This window comes from Onychostoma macrolepis, chromosome 22 (assembly GCF_012432095.1).
Source record: "Onychostoma macrolepis isolate SWU-2019 chromosome 22, ASM1243209v1, whole genome shotgun sequence".
Taxonomy (NCBI): domain Eukaryota; kingdom Metazoa; phylum Chordata; class Actinopteri; order Cypriniformes; family Cyprinidae; genus Onychostoma; species Onychostoma macrolepis.
In genome coordinates, this window is record NC_081176.1 from 38,052,627 (window position 1) to 38,075,094 (window position 22,468).

Here is a 22,468-nt window from a genome sequence, read left to right on the forward strand (position 1 = left end):
ACATCTGAAACACAAACCAACAGCTGCTGGAATCTTTTTTGTGTGTTAATTAAGCGTTAGTGTATTGTGTTCATCATTATTTTGTGTTGGAACACAAAAGCACTGATACAATTTTTCCTCCCATCTCATTTTTTCTTGTAGAATGTCACTGTAAAGAAAAAACAAAACTCACCAACTGCAACATTGAACATCTTCAGAATGCAGTGTTGTCTGATGTTAATCTGTAGTTTATAAAGTCCTGAATCTGAGGTCCTGATATGTCTGATGGTGAGATCACCTGTGTGCCTGTTCAGCTTCAATCTGTCTCTGAATCGCTCTAAATCAGTACAGATCTTACTCACAGATCCATTGCGTTGTGCTATGTGAATATCATTAAAATACCATTCTGTTCTAATATGTCTGCCTTCTCGTATGATATGTTTAAAACCAGTGTGTAGAGTGACAGAATCTCCCTCCGTCACGGACACATCATCTGTTTGATCACCTGGAGAAGAAACAAACTGTTAGCCGATTCTGGGATAATGGAGCAAAAATATACAACAGTAAAGTGCTGTGAAAATGTGAGACAGTAGCAGCTGCTGAAATAGGACTGCAGATGTAAATTTATTTTCATCAACAAAAGTAGCATCGGTAAAAATTGAAAGTTTTTTTGAAGAAGCATTCAAGGCATCCCAGTCATACAGACAGTACACTCAAAAAAATGATTCGGTCTAAATTGACATTTTATGTAATTCAATTGCATTACAATTTTCCATCCATTTAGATTACATAGTTTTAACATAAACAAATCAATAAACTTAATGTGATTCATATGCATCAGTCATACGTGAATGAAGCAGGTAAGATTTATGTAATAATTCACAGTAAAGTCCCCACACTGCTCAGTGTTCATGTGTTTCCACACTACAGAGTGTTCAAGTAGAATTGAAGCAGTGCTGGAGTTAAGAAGATAAATATGTGATGATTGATCATTAATGATGAACAGCTGCTGTTATCAAGAAGAATCACCGAAGGAAAGAGAAACACAAGAACTACAACTGACTTCAGCCACAGCGAAGATGAAATCAACTGAAATAAAAGAAGACATTAAATCTCTCAAGATCTGATTAAACAGCTTCACAAACAGCATCAGATTGACCAGATTGACTTTATTTCTGTCAGACTTCTAGAGAAGCTCTTATTGAGAATTAACAGAGGTTTAGATGCTTTATTGTTTTGTTTGAAATCACCATCAAAGAGATCAGTGTTTCCTTTTGTTGGGCTCTTGACCCTTGATACTTTGGTGTTACTATTGTATTGGTTGCTTTAACTGTGTTTCTATAAGACACACTTAGCTTAGCCAGCAAAGCCAAGGAAAAAAAGAGTTGTGGGCAGATGATCCACCGATCTTATTTCAAGTCCAATATCTGATTGTATAGATGTCATACCGCTTTAGTTTTTTTTTTTTGTAGCTTTAGATCTTGCAGTATTGTAAATATCAGATCATTTGAATAATTTACAAATCACTTTGTGCACACAATGTTTTCATCTGTAGCAATTCAAAGACCACAGACATCAAGAATCAGTGTATGAATCTCAGAGGTGGGTAGAGTACCCAAAAACTGTACTCAAGTAAAAGTAAAAGTACTTGAAGAAATATTTACTCAAGTAAAAGTAAAAGTAATAGTCTGAATAGTTACTTGAGTAAGAGTAAAAAAGTATCGGATAAAAAAACTACTCAAGTAGTCAGTTACTAGTTACTTTGGATCATATACTGATTATACTATATTTTTATTTAGATATATAAACCAGCATCCCAGCCTCAAAACATACCTAACCAGCATATGCTGTTTTTTTGTTTTTGTTTTTTTCAACAACGATAAATCAATATATTTGAATGATCATATGACTCTGAAAACTGAAGTAACAGCTGATACAAATTCTGATTTGCATCACTGAGTTAAATTAAATTATATTTTAAAGTTTAATTATGTATTATAAATGTATATAACCTCGGAGAAGAGTGAAAACTCCTCACATGACCGCTACAGAACATCTGAACATAACGAAACAAATGCACATTGACGGATCTTCTTCCGTCTGTTCTGCAAAATGTAAACAAATGTAGCCTTTATTTCTGCAAGCGTAAATATTGTGAAAATATCAATATTAATTGTGTCTGGGCAAGGCATTCCTCCTGGAACTTGGGGTGTTACTAACAAAATGGAGGCAGATCTGAAATGCCAGTTTGCAGTTAGTGGTGGAGGATTTCGCCACTGGATTCACCGCCGACACCCGAGCATGAATAAATGAGCTAGTTATTAGGGATGACGACCACGATCAACAGCACAAAACATGCCAAAACAGCAGGCGCGCGCGCGAGATAGAGAGAGAGAGAGACTGCCTGAATAACTGAACCTCTTATGGTTCTACATAGCACCATTTGACAAAGGTGTTGTATAGCAACTTTAAAGATATGGTGCTATTTAGCACCAAAAGTGGTTCCCCTATGATTACGAGCCAAGAACCACTTTTAGTGCTGTATAGCACCATTCTTTTTTTAGAGTGTTCATAAATGATTGTTTTCACATAAACAAATGAAAGGAGACAAACTGTATATCTAAACTAAATTGTGCATTTCAGAAGCTGTCACATCCTACAACCTCATCATCTGCAGAGAGAAACTGCCACTCAATCACACCAAATTCAGATAATGATTAACTTAGAGGCATCATAGAGACTTCTTTAAGCATTTATTTATGTTCAATGTCCATTGTCATTCATTAATGTATTCTGCTATTAATTGTTCTTAGAACGCTGTCATTTTTGCTACAATTCCATGTCATTAAAAAAAGTACCTAATTGACACGTTGTTGTTGTTGTTGATTTTATGTAAACCCTAGACACCAAGATATTATAAGACCAGGCAGACAGAGGGGTAAAAAACTATATATACAAATAATACTAATATTAATGATATTAACATACTAATATTAATGAAAAACTATCATTAAAAAGGTTATTTAGTATACCATTAAGGTCCTATATAGCATTTTCAAAGAATGGTTCTATATGGAACCCTATAAAAAAGGTTCTATTTAGCACTAAAAGGGTCCTGCTATTGTTACAAACCGGATAACCCTTTCCTGGTACTGTTTAGAACCATTTTTCTGAGTGTAGTGTGGCAAGCTAACCAGCAAATGTGTGACAGAGTTCAGTAATGTCCAGATGTGTGGTCTGGTTGCTGATGGGATTGTTGAGCACACAGCTGTAGGTGTTTTTATCCTGATATTCCACCTCCAGAGGTAGAGAGAGACTGATGCTGAGATCAGACACACTGATGCTGGACAATAAACTGTTTCCTTTGTACCAGGAGAGAGTCACATGACTCACATTCACCGCTGAACACAACAATGAACAATTCTGCTGTGATGATGATGATGATGATGATGATGAAGAACAGTTTGAAGAGTTACTGCTGATGACAGGACCAGGCAGATAAGAAAAGAATGCAGCTATGAAATCCCTATATGAAACAGACAGGGCAAACTGTAAATCTTTATTCACCATATTAGTAATACTGAATCTACATTTTGGTCTTTGTCTTGCTTGTGATGGTTATTAGATGAACTCCAGCTCTGTGATCGGCAAGTTCCCTGTGGTGCCGAATTTGGCATATTTCTTTGGTGAAAATGGTTTGTATTTGTATTATTTGGTCTACAAAGTCAAGATGTAGACATTTCAAATCACATGATTCATTTTGTCATAAAAACCCATAGTGCTTCAACTAAATGAGTGTTGATCTAAAATAAATTCATTATTACAGAAAAGCTTTGATTTACTCACCAAAGACACAGAATCTCTTGAATTATGTTTCTTCACATTTGACGATTGATGGTCTATAATCAATCATTTCTGATGATCCAATCTTCTCATCCGACATCAGTCCGTCTCTGAATTTCACATCACATGTCTCTCTGGACTCTTCTCTGTTTTTACCTACAAGAGAGTCTCGAGGTGTAAACATCCACAGTATCATATTTCAGGGTTTAGTACAACCTACCAACATTTCAATGTTGTATTAATAAAATGTGTTAAAGGTTGCGCATAAATTTAATTAAAGTCCTTCAGTCTAAAGCAAAGTATCAAACGTATAACATCTTTCAAACTTTTGTATTAAGAACAATTTTTCTAATGGTGTTTTGACACACACACACAAACACAAAAATGTTTTAAATATGATCATGAAGAAACATTTTACACCATACTCCAAAGTAGCACAATAAAACACATTATTTTTCTCTTGCTTTATCAGCTGTAATACCTACGCTTTGGTTCATTTCGTTTAGAGTTCCTGATTTTCCAGTAAATCAAAACAATAGCAGGTATGGCCAGCAATGACAGGATTACACCAGCAATTATTCTTGAATCACCTGTACCTTTACTCAGTGTTGGATTTTTTATAGCTGCAATGAAAAAAGGGAGAGAGTCATTATAGTCTGAGCTGAAACCAACACTATAACAGCAAATCTGTATGTAAATAAATAGTAATCATTCAGTTTAGGAACATCGCACTTCATACATGGTCTCCATGAAGGAAACACTTAATAGTTATGTGCTTGTTCAGACATCCAGTGTTTTCACACTGACCAATTACTTTGCATATTTTCATAATTTTATTATCACCCACGTTGATATGTGCCACTATTCTGTAATACAGTTTATTGCGTAATGAACATGGCCCCTAATTATTTATTAAACACAGATGGAGCAACACATTTTGTGGGAAAATACATCATAAGAAACCATCATAAGTGGTTTCTTTGGTCTGAAAGAAGAAGGGGAATAATGAAATATACTGTCATTAAAACACGTTCATAATAAAAATAAATATTTCAAAATAAAGATTCTGAAAGCTTTTTACACTGCTTAAAGAAGAATCCATAATTTTTCAATATGGTTTTATATTATAACAATAAATATATTTTATTATTTGATATGATTATTATTTTTTAAACATTACAGTTTCATTATAAATAAGGTGATTATCACTAATGTGGACACCCAACCTAATATATAATTTCTACCATCTGAATAACCATTTCATATCACAAGTTTGAAAAGACAACTGTTTTTCGTCGTGTTCATTTTTGTGGCTTTAACCCCAAAAAGAAGGGGCACTTTTTACCCCAAATACCATAGTTTTACATATTGTTCAGTTATTAAAAAACTGTTGCTTTAACTACCTTGAACAAAACTGAAAAACAGCAGCAATACCTTTGTCTCAAAACATATTCTGTAATTGTATTGATTCTCACTTGCTACATCTGTAACAGCTGAAGGACATCTGTATGAAGCATGGTCATTATTTCAGTGCAGCTACACAACTGCTCTTTTCAGCTGATGGCACTTGGAGTAGTAGTCGATAAGCTTGTTCACAGCATCAACACTCTCATCTACAGGTTTCTAAACCTCAACATCATCATTAGCAATCTCACCAATATCATTAGGTCTTTTCTGCTATTCATTTTCATCCTTCAAAAAATAACTTGGCCCTTATATCCAGCACTTACATATCTCTTGAACTTTCATGGCTTTGAGTTGGTTATTTCTTGAATGACTGCTGGACGATTAGATACAAAAGTCTTAAACTTAGTGTTCTGGTTCAACAGTGTTTTAAAGGTATATTTTGCCATCAGAAAGAAACTCTGTTTGTTACCCTTTTCGTTCTTTAGCAAGATGCAAGTCACAGCATAGTATCCATTTTCACTGGCATCAGCAAAATGATGCAGCTGAGCCAGTTTTGTAGGTCCAAAATTTGCTGGTTTGATAAATTTGTGTACTGTAATATTACAAATTGTAAACGTATAAAGTTGCTGTAGGTCAAAGAACCAGTTGTGCCACTTTTGTTCTTGATCATTTTGGATCTTATCATACCAACTTCATTTATTTATTTATTATCTTTTATTTATTTATTATCTTTAACCTCTTAACTGTCACCGTCCACCCTGTGGGACGCCTACCTTTACTTCACTATTTTACAATTAAATCCTAATCTAATCATGACAAATTATATATCGTTGGAAAGGTCTAAGACTCCTAAATAGGTATTTTACCACTTTTCTGTTAAAAATTATGTAGGAAAAGTAATAGATTAATTTATGACCAGAGGTGTCAAATCCAGGGTCAGAAAGTAAAGTCCTGCCATGTGTTTATTCCACCCATGAACTCAGCAGCTGATTTCACCAGAGGAGGAACCAACTCATTCCTTTCAAGTCACAAGCAAGTTTCGAGTCAAATCCCAAGACCTCAACGAGTTGAGGTAATTAAGAGATAATTGAGAGACTAATTAAATGTTGATTGTGCATTAGTGATGAACACCTGCTGTTATTGAGAATTACAGAGGATCAGATGTTGATGTTTTATTGGTTAAAATGATGCCACCATCATGGAGATCAGTGTTTGCTTTAGTTGGGCTCTTGACCCTTTTAGTAACTGAGAATGGATTGCTTTTAAGCAATTGCAATATTGCTTCACAACAAACATTTGCACATTGCTGAATTAAAAGCTTGAGGAAGCAGATGAGCTTACACTTTTGGCTTTTATGTCACTTGAATGAACATCATGAAGGTGTCTCTCTTTGGTTTATTTACTGACGTTCAGCTGTTACAGAACTGCAGGAATTTACTATTAAACAAATGCCATCGTAATATTAAATATTGGAAAAATTAAGAATTATATTGCTCAGGCTTTTAGACATGAACACTTATCATACGATCCTCAACAGTGGTGACAATAATTATTCATACTGTGGTGTTACCCAGCATGCATTGCAGCATGAAGCATTTTGTTGATTGTCACCATTGTTGAGATTCATACGCTGGTTCTTGATGTCTGTGTGTGTCTGAGTAGGACTGGAGTTTAAATATTTAAATGCATTAGATTTAAAATTCTTTCTCTATAACTACTACAGCAGTAAATTCATTGTGTATTGTGGTTTCACAGAGTTGTTTATTCAAAAGCAGAACATAAATTAAAAAATGAAAAATGTTGTATGTGTATATATACACACAGTATATTGATGCAAACAGGTAAGCACCTGATGATTACCTCATCATATGAAAACAACTAACAGTTGCTCACTGAACAGCACTGATCTCTCCGCTTTACAACAGCACATGCATTGTTACAGAGAGATCTAACACAGGAGTCAAGGGTCAAGAGCCCAACTAAAGCAAACACTGATCTACATGATGGTGGTATCATTTTAACCAATAAAACATCAACATCTGATCCTCTGTGATTCACAGTAACAGCAGGTGTTCATCACTAATGCACAATCATCATTTAATTAGTCTCTCAATTATCTCTTAATTACCTCAACTCGTTGAGGTCTTGGGATTTGACTCGAAACTTGCTTGTGACTTGAAAGGAATGAGTTGGTTCCTCCTCTGGTGAAATCAGCTGCTGAGTTCATGGGTGGAATAAACACATGGCAGGACTTTTACTTTCTGACCCTGGATTTGACACCTCTGTTTATGACAAGAGTGCACCTGAAAAAAATCTACATCATGACATGAATTCTGACCTTTGTCACAGAAAGTCTTCTTAGTTGCCTTTTTCTCTATCACGAATTAGAAATCATAAGAAATTATTTATCAGTAGAAAACTTAAAATTTCAAAATTCATCCTTTGAAACCCATTTTAAAATCAGACATTGCATTACCATGTAAATGGTACATTAAAATCATGTTACAAAATATTTTCATTCATGAATTATAAAAAATTAAGTTTGGATAGTGCACTATAATGTCTCTGTTCAAAACTGTGGGTGACAGTTAAGGGGTTAAGGGGTTAAGTCTCTAAGTAGTTGTTGGCAAGATGACAATCTGTCAATTGATTAAAACAATAATTAATCACACATTTTTCTGTAATTAATCATGATTAATCACATTAATATACTGAATTAATATTCAGGGGCAGTTGTAAAATTTCATCCTCAGGGGAGCTTAGCCCTCAGTGAGATTGTGTAGCAAAAGTTCATTCAGTTTGTAAATCAGCATCACTTCTGATTTTCATTGACATCACAAGTCAAAAGCAGCCTACCACTTAAATTGATAAATATAATACATATAATACTATCCTAACTAACATAAAGTTAAAACATTAAACAGTCAATAATAAAATAACATAAAGAATGACAATAGTATAAATAAAAACAATATAACAAAAAGACATCAAATAAACAGTAACACAGGAAATGGACAGATCCGTTATACGTTTGACACACATCCGATACCTTCATAACTGTTTACGTTCAACTAAGACATAACCGACTTTGTTTATTTGAAAAGCCTACTCATCAAGACAGTAACTCTGACAAAATTGTATATGTACTGTGTTTGCGAAAGAAAATGCGAAAGAGAAACTCAATTCGGTTTTGATTAATAATTTTTCAATTTTGATTAAAATAACTTCAACATTTGAACTAACAAGACACGTGAGAATGATAAACTCTGAGGAAGCAGCACTGGCCCAATCGTTCAGATAGCTCATTATAGTTTTAAGGGTGCCGAGACGACAGACGGGGATTAAAGCCCACCTAAAAGAGATCTAGAACCACCCCATTTATTACAACAAAGATGGTATGTTCTAAATAAAATTTTCAATGGCATCTTTTTTACTAAGAAGCCTATTATTAATGAAGGCCAGTATCACCGATACCAATACTGCTACTGATGTCTCTATTAAATGCATTTTAGCCATTAATTATAGCCATTCAACATTATAATTAAAAACATAATTTTTAACATTCAATAGGCTTTGAAAAATAGTGAACTTAAAACAACGGTAAAGCACCATTCACAGATCAGTTTCCAAATACCGGTAAATTCTGTGACCTCATTAATCGGTAATGACCTCTAAACGGCTGCGCCTCCTGGTGTTGTGTTTGTATTAACAACCTTGCATTTCATGGACTTCTCTAATTCCTGTTTCTCACATTTTCATTCTCCCACACTACTTGCTTAAATCAGCAGAAATGTTTGCATATTTTCTTTCAGTTTCCAGTGTGAGAGTTTAACAGTGCTCATTTAGCAAAAATGCACTAAACTGTGACACATTAACGGTTAAAGGTTTTTTTACGCTACATCTGACATTTAGAGATCCAGCTGTCTATATGTTTTTTTCTCCCCTCTGTTCTGTCATGCTGGTCATTCATCTAACTAAATTACACGATCAGTGTTTTTTGTTGATGTTTTAAATTTTGTGTCAAACATTCACATTCATGCTGCTTTTGGCCCAGAGACATCGTATTAAGCCGGGCATACACTGTGTGATTTCAGCAACGTTTTTTGTTAAATACCAACACTCACTGTACAAGTAAATTGCATGCAACATCAATCTCAAAAGTTGGATGAAAATCGCACAGTGTATGCCTGGCCTTATACGACTTAAAATGTTGTCGCACAGAGTAAATGCATCATCTGTGTCAGAATGTTATGATTGGCCCAAATTAGACGTCTTATGTTAGCATATTCTGAACTCGTGCTCATACCTGTAATTTCGTTCTGCGTTCACACAGAGCAGATTACCGGCAATTTACTGGTAAATTACAATTTCTCATACTAGTAAATTTCCCAAAATTAATTTATTGGTATTTTTGTAAAGGTCCTGTTCACACATGATCTCTTAATGATAATTTACCGGTAATTTGTCAGTAAAGACTGGATGTGTGAAAAGGGCTAATGACACAGACTGCAGTTTCACTCTAAAAGCAGTGCTGTCTATTTAAATCATTATGCAGATCTGACACACGTCCAATTTTCTCCCAGCTCTTCATGATCATTTAACACTGGCCAAAGGGAAGCTAACAAACATGTTAATTTTGAAAATCCTAATATATATGTATGTATGTATGTGTGTGTGTGTGTGTGTGTGTGTGTGTGTAAGCAAATGTCATATGGGAATGGATGTCAGATTGTTTCCTGATAAAAGGTCTGTTTACACCTATTTCTGAGCTGTTTTACCGATAAAACAGCATGGTTCTCTGATGACACAGAATTCAGATAATCATCAATATAAAAATCCTGCAACACTGTCTGCACTACTTCTTCAGCTGCTTTATCTCTAGCATCTTCTGCTTGACTGAAACCACCAGATTAAGACTATATTTTAACAGGCTGCCCCTTCCAAGCTGCTGTTCTGTACTTAAATCCTGATTTATAATTAACACACTGTCTGACAAAATCTGTAATCTGTATTATTATCCTGATGTGAGTTACTGTAAATAATGTATCATAAAATAGTCAACAAATGAACTGGTTTGTTTACTGCACCATTGTCAAAAATGTCTGATGCTCCCTTCATATTTCTCTTCATCTGCACTGCCTCTGAGCCAGGACGACCTGAAACACAAACCAACAGCTGCTTGAACAATAGTTTGCTCAACAAACAAACCAACAAAAAAACTACACAACATGAAAGTTGTTAGTTATTAAACATGGTCTATCTTGACTTAAAAAAAATTTATATTGTGTGCTTCTAAACATATTTTGCATACTTCTTTAACATCAAATATTGAACACCTCTGCATTTTTGGATTCATGGTAAACTAAAAACAATTGTAAGCATGCTTATGATAATAGAAGGTTGTCAAGGATGTCAGATCAAAATGTTCTGTTTAACAATGCAAACAACGCAGATAATGCTACAAATTCCATATCACAGTAAAAGAGATCAATCAAATGTGAATAAATTCACAGTTAAAGAAAAAATAACAGCTCTGACTGTGACTGCAAAAACATAAAATAAATAAAAAGTACAATAATGATGTGATTCAAACAAATACAAATGGCTTTTAAACATAAACATTCACCAATGACACTGAAGATCTTTTCACTGATGTTGCCGCTGATTATAGCCTCTTGATGATAAAGTCCAGAGTCTGTGGTTCTGATGTTCATGATGGTCAGAGATCCAGTCTGATGATTCAGCTTCAGTCTTCCTCTGAATCTCTCATTTCCTTCATTACACTGAACATCTGTACAGATCTTACTGAGATCTCCAGTGATTTGAGCGATACGAGTGCTATTAAAATACCATCTAATTCTGTCTCGTTGGTTTGTTTTAACATCAGTGTGTAGAGTGACTGAATCTCCCTCCACAAACATTATGTCTGCATCAAAACCAGATACACCTGGAGAAGAAATGAGGAATTAATTATAAATCACATCTGAGATAGTGGAATAAAATATAAAGTCATTATATGCATTTACCCAGCCCCCAAATTGGTAAACCCACTCAGTTTTTTTTTTTTTTTTTTTTTTTTTTTGCTGCCTATTGTCTGAGATATAGTTAAAAAAAAAACAAAAAAAAAACAATACTGTTCTACACTGGTGTCTTCTTTGTACAAACACAAAAGGAGACACAAAAAGATATTTATGCTTAGTATATTTATGCTTAGTATTTGCTAATCAGAGGCGGACAATCCAGGGGTCAGAAAGTAAAAGTCCTGCCATATTTTTGTTCCACCCATGAACTCTGCAGCTGATTTCACCAGAGGAGGAACCAAGTCATTCCTTTCAAGTCACAAGCAAGTCTCAAGTCAAATCCTAAGTCCTCAAAGAGTTAAAGTTAATGAGATATTTAAGTGTCTAATTAAATGATGATTGTGCATTAGTGATGAACACCTGCTGTTAATGAGAATTACAGAGGATCAGATATTAATGTTTTAATGGTTAAAATGATGCCACCATCATGGAGATCAGTGCTTGCTTTAGTTGGGCTCTTGACCCTTTTAGTAAATCAAAGTAATTTGCTTTTAAGCAAGTGCAATATTGTTTCACAACAAACATTTGTGCATTGCTGAATCAAGAACTTGATGTAGCAGTTGAGTTTACACTTTCTGCTTTTAAGTCATTTAAATGAGCATCATGAAGGTGTCTCGCTTTGGTTTATTGAGTGATATTCAGCTATTACTGAATTTCTGGAAAAAAAAGTCCTACCAAACAAATGCTACTGTAGTGATTACATATGAGGAAGAACAGCATCAGCTCAGGCTTTTAGACATGAACACTTATCATATGATCCTCAACGGTGGTGACAGTAATAATTCATACTGCAGTGCATGATGGGAGTTTTTACTATGGTCTTACCCAGCATACATTGCAGCATGAAGAATTTTGTTGGTTGTCACCATTGTTGAGATTCATATTCTGGTTCATTATGTCTGCGTGTCTAAATAGCAGAAGAGTTTAAGTGTTTATATGCATTAAATACAGTCGATTTCAAATGAATTCATCATAACTATTAGAACAACAAGTTCCTTGCACGCTATTTCACAAGATTGATTTTTCAAAACCTAAACATACAACACAAAGAATAAGAAAACAAACAATCAGTACAGCTGTAAAGCATGGCTTCTCATTGTGCAGCCTGATCTCTTTACTTTACAGCAACACATGTAATGCTGCAAAGAGAGATTTAACACAAGAGTCAAAGGCCAAGAGCCCAACTAAAGCACACACTGATCTCCATGATGGTGGCATCATTTTAACCATTAAAACATTAATATCTGATCCTCTGTAATTCTCAATAACAGCAGGTATTCATCACTAATGCACAATCATCATTTAATTAGACACTTAATTATCTCATTAACTTTAACTCTTTGAGGACTTGGGATTTGACTTGAGACTTGCTTGTGACTTGAAAGGAATGACTTGGTTCCTCCTCTGGTGAAATCAGCTGCAGAGTTCATGGTGGAACAAAAATATGGCAGGACTTTACTTTCTGACCCCTGGATTGTCCGCCTCTGCTTGTCTATATTGGGTCCGTCGGTCCATGACCAATTATGGACATCTATTCGACGTCCAAACTAGGTCCTCTATTTGGACGTCTAACCATGACCCAAATTGGACGTCAGATTGACGTTCGACATTTGACCTTTGAACTGGTATTTTTTGGACGTCATTTGGACGCCTAGGTGCAGGAAATTTACATGATTGTATGTAATATTTTTTATTTACAAATATCAACATTGTTGTTATCAACATGATTGATACATATGAATACAGATTTTTTAATAAACAGTCACGATTTATTATGTGTATGCCAAATAGGCCATGTTTTTTTTTTTTTTTTTTTTTATACATTTTCCTGTTGAATCTAGCTGCTGAGCCAAACAAAACATAGGACTACAGTTATAGAAGTTAAGTAAAAATTATATATAAAATAAGTCTAAATTTGACGTTGAAAAGACGTCCACAACGACCACATTTGGACTATAAATAGCCCTTACACGGAATTCCCACGGACGTCAATACATGACGTGCTGTAGACGCCGAAAAAGACGCCGCCTGCTACAAAACAACCCCTTCAGTGGACCTAAATTGGACGTCCAAAATAACATGGAAAAGACGTCATCCGACACATGGCGCAGTGGGTTCTTTCAGTTTTGCTACCCTAGTCTCACTATAGGCGTCATTTGTTCATCCCAACAGAATTTCTGAAGCTATACAATAAAATGTTTAACATTAAAGATTAAATTAACCTCTTAACTGTCACCGTCCACCCTGTGGGACGCCTACCTTTACTTCACTATTTTACAATTAAATCCTAATCTAATCATGACAAACTATATATCGTTGGAAAGGTCTAAGACTCCTAAATAGGTATTTTACCACTTTTCTGTTAAAAATTATGTAGGAAAAGTAATAGATTAATTTATGACCAGAGGTGTCAAATCCAGGGTCAGAAAGTAAAAGTCCTGCCATGTGTTTATTCCACCCATGAACTCAGCAGCTGATTTCACCAGAGGAGGAACCAAGTCATTCCTTTCAAGTCACAAGCAAGTTTCGAGTCAAATCCCAAGACCTCAACGAGTTGAGGTAATTAAGAGATAATTGAGAGACTAATTAAATGTTGATTGTGCATTAGTGATGAACACCTGCTGTTACTGAGAATTACAGAGGATCAGATGTTGATGTTTTATTGGTTAAAATGATGCCACCATCATGGAGATCAGTGTTTGCTTTAGTTGGGCTCTTGACCCTTTTAGTAACTGAGAATGGATTGCTTTTAAGCAATTGCAATATTGCTTCACAACAAACATTTGCACATTGCTTGAGTTAAAAGCTTGAGGAAGCAGATGAGCTTACACTTTTGGCTTTTATGTCACTTGAATGAACATCATGAAGGTGTCTCTTTGGTTTATTTACTGACGCTCAGCTGTTACAGAACTGCAGGAATTTACTATTAAACAAATGCCATCGTAATATTAAATATTGGAAAAAATTAAGAATTATGTTGCTCAGGCTTTTAGACATGAACACTTATCATACGATCCTCAACAGTGGTGACAATAATTATTCATACTGTGGTGTTACCCAGCATGCATTGCAGCATGAAGCATTTTGTTGATTGTCACCATTGTTGAGATTCATACGCTGGTTCTTGATGTCTGTGTGTGTCTGAGTAGGACTGGAGTTTAAATATTTAAATGCATTAGATTTAAAATTCTTTCTCTATAACTACTACAGCAGTAAATTCATTGTGTACTGTGGTTTCACAGAGTTGTTTATTCAAAAGCAGAACATAAATTAAAAAAATGAAAAGTGTTGTATGTGTATATATATACACACACAGTATATCGGATGCAAACAGGTAAGCACCTGATGATTACCTCATCATATGAAAACAACAAACAGTTGCTCACTGAACAGCACTGATCTCTCCGCTTTACAACAGCACATGCATTGCTACAGAGAGATCTAACACAGGAGTCAAGGGTCAAGAGCCCAACTAAAGCAAACACTGATCTCCATGATGGTGGTATCATTTTAACCAATAAAACATCAACATCTGATCCTCTGTGATTCACAGTAACAGCAGGTGTTCATCACTAATGCACAATCATCATTTAATTAGTCTCTCAATTATCTCTTAATTACCTCAACTCGTTGAGGTCTTGGGATTTGACTCGAAACTTGCTTGTGACTTGAAAGGAATGAGTTGGTTCCTCCTCTGGTGAAATCAGCTGCTGAGTTCATGGGTGGAATAAACACATGGCAGGACTTTTACTTTCTGACCCTGGATTTGACACCTCTGTTTATGACAAGAGTGCACCTGAAAAAAATCTACATCATGACATGAATTCTGACCTTTGTCACAGAAAGTCTTCTTAGTTGCCTTTTTCTCTATCACGAATTAGAAATCATAAGAAATTATTTATCAGTAGAAAACTTAAAATTTCAAAATTCATCCTTTGAAACCCATTTTAAAATCAGACATTGCATTACCATGTAAATGGTACATTAAAATCATGTTACAAAATATTTTCATTCATGAATTATAAAAAATTAAGTTTGGATAGTGCACTATAATGTCTCTGTTCAAAACTGTGGGTGACAGTTAAGGGGTTAACAAAATATGTCTTGCTCCTAAATGTCAATGGAGATTCTGGTTTAAACGAAACGAAACAACGCTGTTTCCTTTACATTATAATACTTTTTAGCAAATTAATTTATATATTAAGCTCATATGAACTTTCAAATGAACATAATGTTATTAAAATCGCGTATTAAAACTGGTACAAAACTGCGCAAACATTCACAAGAATTAGCCTATCGTTCACTAGAAAATAAACTAATGTAGTAAACAAAATGTTTTACCATGCATAAGCAAAATTCCCCAAATAAAGGGCTTCATTTTAACCACAGGTTCCTTCCAGATAAAGAGTTCGTTTCTGTTATTGTGAAAGCAAGTCAGACCAAAAATATGCTCTCAAACGAAAACATCCTCAATCCAGAGAAGGCTGCCATGTCTTTTCAAATAAAATCCTGAAACACACAATCTACCATAGTTTTAAAGAAACATTGGGTAAAATATTGCAATACAAAATGTCAGTCCAATACAAATTTAGGAATAGCCTGTTAATCCTTTAACCCGTGGGAAAAGGTTTAAAAACATGAGGCAAATGGTTTAAAAAACAGCTCAGTTTCCCAGGACTTGGCAACCCAAAAGAGGGCCGTTTTCCTTGCAATCACGTGATTTCTAAGACTTGTAAATATGTATGATAATCAGTTTTGGCATTTAATTAATCTCTCTCTCTCTCTCTCTACTAGTCACTTAGTTCGACTATTCAAAATTCCTATTCCATATATCTATTCTACAATTTTGAGTCTATTCGAATAATTATGAATGGTCGTAATGTATCAGCAATGCTCTTTGGTCTAGTGCAGGGGTGCCCACACTTTTTTTGTGTGGGGATCTACTTTTCAAATGAGAAACTCACCGAGATCTACCAAGTGAAAAATAAATAAATAATAAAATGCATATAAAATAAATAGGCCTAAATAAAAAAGCTTGTTTGGATGTGTCTTTATATTGCATTAATTTAATTATTAATCATTAAAAAAATAATGTTCAATTCTTAGTACCCCCATAGAACCGTGGCTGCATTTACCTAAAGCAGTGGTTCTCAACCAAGACCCCCTCCTCTCCAAATCAATACTGCAAGCCCAAACTTTTCTATTCACTATTTTTTTTTTTTTTTTTTTTTAAACAAAGCAAATTCAAGATAGATTTAAATATTCCATGTTCTTTTTTTGCAAACATACTTTGCAAAAAACTTAAAAGTACGTAAAAGTATGTATATCCTGAACTCGGCGATATAAAGGCGGCTCGGCGTCATCAGTTCCTCTGTCAGAACAAGCTGTTTGGAGCGTTTGATGCCCGTATGTACATGAACAACACTGATCCTCACAAACTTCTCCAAAACACGCGAGCATCAGTTATAAAACACTCGCTGTGTTCAACTAAGTGAATATACTGAGTATTCAAGCAGAAATATGTTATAGTGATAAGTGCGCCGACAGCGCACATAGCTATATGGTTTCTTTGCGCATCAAATAACGAACACAGCGCGCGCCTCCTGTATGTCACTGTAATCATCTTTAACTTGATTACAATCGTCATCCATTAAAACTTTAGGCTACTAGTGTGACACTGGCTTCTTTTATCCAGCTGAGAGCTTTACTTTGCGTATCATGTGCTCATAGAGTGGTTTTGAGCCGCCGTTCAGTCTGTATTTCACATATTAGTCATAACATTAGTGAATATTATATTACAGTTTTAAGTTACCCCAAAAAAAACAAAAAACATTGGCATTGTTTTCCTTTGTTTAGTTGTACATGAATCTCATAATGCTAAAATATGTGTAATTATGTGTAAACCAAATGCAAGACCACAGACGATTGTCTACCTGTACTGCATTAATAGAAAATCAGTTAATGCACAATTTCAATATAAAGTATTCTTTAAAGGTGCCATAGATTAAACCTTTAGCAACCTTTATACATTTAAAAAAAAAATTTTTATCTTGTTTTATACATCAATTTTCGATAAGTAACCTGTTATTTGGAATGTCTTTGTGGCGCCTTACAGTCTCACAGCACAGCTGATGTTTTGGAAATATGTTTGTTCCTCTCCTCATGATTGGTATCTCAGTTACATGCCAAAACATCCTTTGTAAGCTCTTTCTAGGCTATGTTTTCATCTGAGAGCCACTTGACTGCTTCAGAATCTATTGCAAAAGGAGCAATCCCCAGCACCTTTTTCTTTGTTCTGATACGTAAGTGTTTGTTTGTTTTTTAATTGTTTTTTAATTATCTGAATACATATATGATGCCCACTTGAACCTATGGAATAACAGTGAAAGGTCTGAGCCATTGTTAAAACAGACCTATTGCAGAATTTATTAATTTGTTTCATTTATTTTACTTATTTTAATACACCTAATTATTCATTTACACATTAACTTTAATTTTCTTACAATGTTCATGCAGAACAAATTCCAGACTCAGGTCTGGCACCCTAGTGGTTGTGATATTCATTATTTTGACCACCAGGTGGTGTACGGGTTGAAAAGCCCAGTTCATACCGACACACATGACAGAGAGACATGGGGCCAGGCCCGGCGCCAGGACACCGACATGGGGGGACCTAATCACGGGGCGGGGGTGGGGGTGTTTTTAAGTAAATGCTCAAAATCCATTATTTGGGTAACATTTTACAATAATTCACTAACACTTTAATACATTAACTAACATTAACTAATAGAACCTTATTGTAAAATGTTACGATCATTTGTTAGCCTATTAAAGCATATACGTTCACAAAAAACACTTAAATTAAACAGAAAAGCAAGCAGGTGCATGATTTGGCATGGCAGCCAATACAAATAATTAATAACCATTTCCTTACCTAAAATCCTGCGTTTGGACCAGGCTCTAGATATTATCGTATAGCCTACAGCATGCAAAGAGAGCTCCCTTTAAATTTATTAAAAGCTGTAACTCATTCATCACAATCTCACAAAGTTACTTTTTAAACAATGAATGTGACCACACAATGAAAGGTTTTTACTTAATTAATTAATTAATTTTTTTATGAAGTTACGAGCATGATAGAACATATTAGAACAAAAAGCGGTGAGTGCGTGGATTCCAACCTAAACACCTCTGATTGGCTATTGCGTTATAGAAATCAACAAACATGTCTTTGATTGGCTACTTTGGGGGGCCTGCTTAGGGCCCTATCATACATCCAGCGCAATGCGGCACAAGTATTTTTGCTAGTTTCAGCCCTAAACAGTTCTCATTTTCCCATCCTACAAGTTGTTTAAATAGCAAATGCATTTGCGCCCATTTGTGCATCCATGGGTGTGCTGGTCTAAAAAAGAGGTGTGTTTAGGTGCATTGTTGGCGCATTGCTATTTTGAGGAAGTGAAAATAGACTGCGCCATAGACCAACTCAAACCTAGTCTAAAGTCAATGGCGCAATTTTTTTATTTTTTACTTATAGAGCGCGTTAGTAGAAAATGCACCTCTGGGCAGGTTCACAACGAGCGTTCACTTTGCTTATTACAAACAGGCAGTGTTGGGGAGTAACTAGTTACATGTAACGGAATTACATAATTTAATTACAAAATAAGCGTAATTGTAATTAGTTACAGTTACTAAGAAAAAATGTGTAATTAAATTACAGTTACTTATGAAAATGCTAAGGATTACAAAGGGGGTTACATCTGTTTTTTCTCACACACACTCCCACGTACAGATTTAATTGATTCATTTCATAAATTGCAGTGACTGCTATAAAATATGAGACGCCAATGTTTCAGAAGTTTATAACATGTGTATCCGATAACTCTTATACGTATTTCCTATATGGGTTTATGTATATGCTTAATTTTTTAAGATTAACAGTTTTTCCAAGGCATTGTTAGATTTCAGTGTATCCTGTCATAGCTATGCAAAGATTTGAAAAAGAAAAAAAAAACAGTATCATAGCTATTAAACTATTTATTGTTATGATTTTAAATCTGTATTTAACCTCAGAATGATTTCAAAGTAAGTTTGATTTTGTGGTGGCTGTGCTTCAAAGGGGACATCGGATGCCCATTTTCCACAAGGTGGCATAATTCATTAGGGTCTTCTTGAAATGGTCTCAGTGGTCATAAAAAACAACACCCTTTTTACCTTGTCAAAAACAGCTCTGTTTACAGCAACTCATTTCGGTGCATAGCTCTTTATATGCTAATGAGCTCTGCTCACCCCGCTCTCACCATCTCTCTTCTGTGGAAGAGGAAAGGCGATTCGCTAATAATCATAAAAAATATAAAGTGTGAGACTTACTTCTTCTGGAGGTGCAGCTGGATCATGAACAATGGGTACTGATCCATCCTTGAGTTTTAACTTTTTAACAAATCCTGCCTTGAATTGTCCCTCATTCAGAAAGCAGTCTGGAGTAAAATGATTTTCGTAGCCAAACATAAACGCATTTAGTGAAAGTGAAGTGACGTGTGGCCAGATATGGTGACCCATACTTGGAATTTGTGCTCTGCATTTGACCCATCCAATTGCACACACACAGCAGTGAACACACACACATGCACACCGTGAACACACACCCAGAGAAGTGGGCAGCCATTTATGCTGCGGTGCCTGGGGAGCAGTTGGGGGTTCGGTGCCTTGCTCAAGGGTCTCACCTCAGTCTTGGTACTGAAGGTGGAAGAGAGTGCTGATATTCACTCCAAAATTAAAATGGCTTGATAATTGAGACTGTTTAGGTTTTTTGGGGATTAAAAAAAAGTGATTTTTCTTTATTATTATTTTTTTATCATTGTAGGGTGGTTGTGTCCACACACTGGTAAGATACATTTATATGCAAATAAAGATATTTTGCATCCAATGTCTTCGATAATATTAAAATATTATAATCTTAATTCAAGTGAGGAAAGATTTCAAAAGTCTGACAGTAATCAGTGTTGAGCACATACTGTAAGGTTAACCCTGTCTGCTTTACATATTTGAAAATGATTAACAGTTGAAAACATTAGAAATTTAGAAAAGTAATCAAAAATGAATCAAATGTTATCAGTTACATTACTTTAATAAAGTAATTGAAAAGTTACACTACTTATTACATTTTAAGTAGGGTAACTTGCAATCTGTAACCTATTACATTTCCAAAGTAACCTTCCCAGCACTGCACAGGGACGTGCAGCAGCTCACAAACATGTCAAATATTAAAAATTAAAGGATTACAGTGTAAAATTATATTATTGTGTAGGCTACATAAATATAAAAATGTCTAATGTCATAATGGATATCCATTGCATGTATCAGAACTACCCTAGCTATTTGCTCACGCATGAGCAGATCTATTTGCTCTCTGGAGACACGTTCAGTGTGTGTGCCTTAAAATTCCGCCGTTTAAATAGCGAATCCACCATGGGAATGGGAGATGAGACTCTGATTGGTTTATTGCACGTTATGCCCCAAAACACACCCATTTATAGGGACAACACCTTTAGACCATGAGCCGGGAGTGCCGTCGTTATACTAGCAAAAGTGGATTCGTAAACGCCCTAAGCGCACCTGCGCCTTGCGCTTTAGCCCATGTGCTTAGATCGTTAAAATAGGGCCCATGATCCCATAATTGTTTTTCTTCATTTTTATAATAATAATTATAATTTTGGTTTCACTTTATTTTGATGGTCCCTTTAACACATTCTATTGACTATAAGTAATGTTGCACCTACATTTCTTCTGACTCTCATTAGAGTGTTAGTAGTGTATTAGTTGACTGGTAGGGTTAGGGTTAGATTAAGTTGACACGTTCTTGCAAAGTTACTTATAGTCAGTAGAATATCTGTTGGGAGACCAACACAATAAGGAGTTAGTAGATATGAAGCAGACAGTCTACTAATACTCTTATGAGAGTTTGTTGACATGTAGTTGCAACATTACTTAGTGTCAACAGAATGTTCAAAAGGGACCATTAAAATAAAGTGTTACCATAATTTTTTATTTTAAGCTTTTTGTAATGACATACAGAAAAAAATATTAAACAATAGAATACACAACCCATTCTCACTCCCAAGGCGTCAAAAACTAAAGCATGGTCAAACGCCTTTCGCGTCACTATGAAAACGCCAAAAGTGCCCCTAGGCGTCAGTATATGACAAAATAGGATCTCCATTGCTTTCGCTTGCTTTATGTGTCAGGTCAAGAAGCTTATGGAAAATGACAACACGTTCTCCTCCGTTGTTTTCAGTTGTTTGTCTTAGTTTAATGGCTTGCATGCATTTGTAAAAAATAGAAATAATTTTATATAAATTTATACTTTTATTGGAGCACCTAACCCCACCCCTACCCAAAACCTACCCACTTCTGAACAATACAAAACACGTAACAGGAAAATATAAGTGCAGTCACAGGTATTTAGCCTATTGCAAATACTGACCATAAACAAGCAATATAAAAGCATTACAAACAACTCTTGTTGCATTCCAAGTCTTCTGAAGCCATATTAAGTCTTTATGAGAAGAAGAGAGCAAAACATTAGGTTTGAATTGCTGAAAATGACCCCGCTCTGTTAACGCGCTCACATCTCATTCAAAAGCATATTCCCGTCCTGCAGCATGACGCAATTGGTCACGAGACACACAAGAGCCAATAACATTTCACAACCAAAGCTGACGTAAGGCTTCTTCTGGCGGCATTTTTTGAATTAAGCGCAAGGCGATCACGTCTATTCCTCTCACAAATCAAATGTTTTGCCTCGAAGACTTGGAATATTAATATTTTTAATAATTTATGACGGTAGTTGTATCTGCCTGTTATATCTTTGTTTATTGACAAATGTAGGTTTAGCGTAAACTCATATTTTATAAGTTGGCTTGTGCTCATAAATATTTGTTTATAAATAAAACTGTCGTGGCTGATTACATTGAAAAATCACACCCTAACGTATATGCAATATTGGCAATGTTATTGCCCTATATATAATTTAATTATGACGATAAAATTCCCAGTATGGCGTCAGCATATTGACGCTAAGGGTTTCCTATTTAAAGCAACGGAGGACCCGAAAGTCGAAAAATGACGCTAAGGGGTACATTGAGCGTCAGAAAGCGATGCCA

General features: G+C 35.2%; 2 protein-coding genes across 4 annotated transcripts in view; both read right to left on the bottom strand.

Moving 5' to 3' along the window:
* Positions 1-199: 199 nt before the first annotated feature.
* On the bottom strand, positions 200-15,787 carry LOC131531187 (uncharacterized). Of its 3 annotated transcripts, none has more exons than XM_058761773.1 (6): positions 15,651-15,787; positions 10,856-11,176; positions 10,317-10,385; positions 4,308-4,445; positions 3,826-3,978; positions 200-484 (listed from the first exon to the last, which is right to left on the bottom strand). In XM_058761773.1, exons 1-5 carry the CDS (start codon positions 15,685-15,687, stop codon positions 3,848-3,850), a joined length of 696 nt encoding a protein of 231 aa, XP_058617756.1. In that variant the 5' UTR covers positions 15,688-15,787; the 3' UTR covers positions 200-484; positions 3,826-3,847. The 3 variants fall into 3 exon arrangements, with proteins under 3 accessions (XP_058617756.1, XP_058617754.1, XP_058617755.1); XM_058761771.1 differs by lacking the exon at positions 200-484 and adding an exon at positions 3,358-3,505; XM_058761772.1 differs by lacking the exon at positions 200-484 and adding an exon at positions 3,358-3,696.
* Positions 2,714-22,468, bottom strand: part of LOC131531189 (SLAM family member 9-like) — a gene marked incomplete at its 5' end in the record, with an annotated part of 30,394 nt that continues 10,639 nt past the window's right edge. The window contains one exon of the mRNA XM_058761775.1: positions 2,714-3,494. Within this exon, the coding sequence (XP_058617758.1) occupies positions 3,169-3,494 (326 nt within the window). The remainder of the gene's footprint in view (positions 3,495-22,468) is intronic.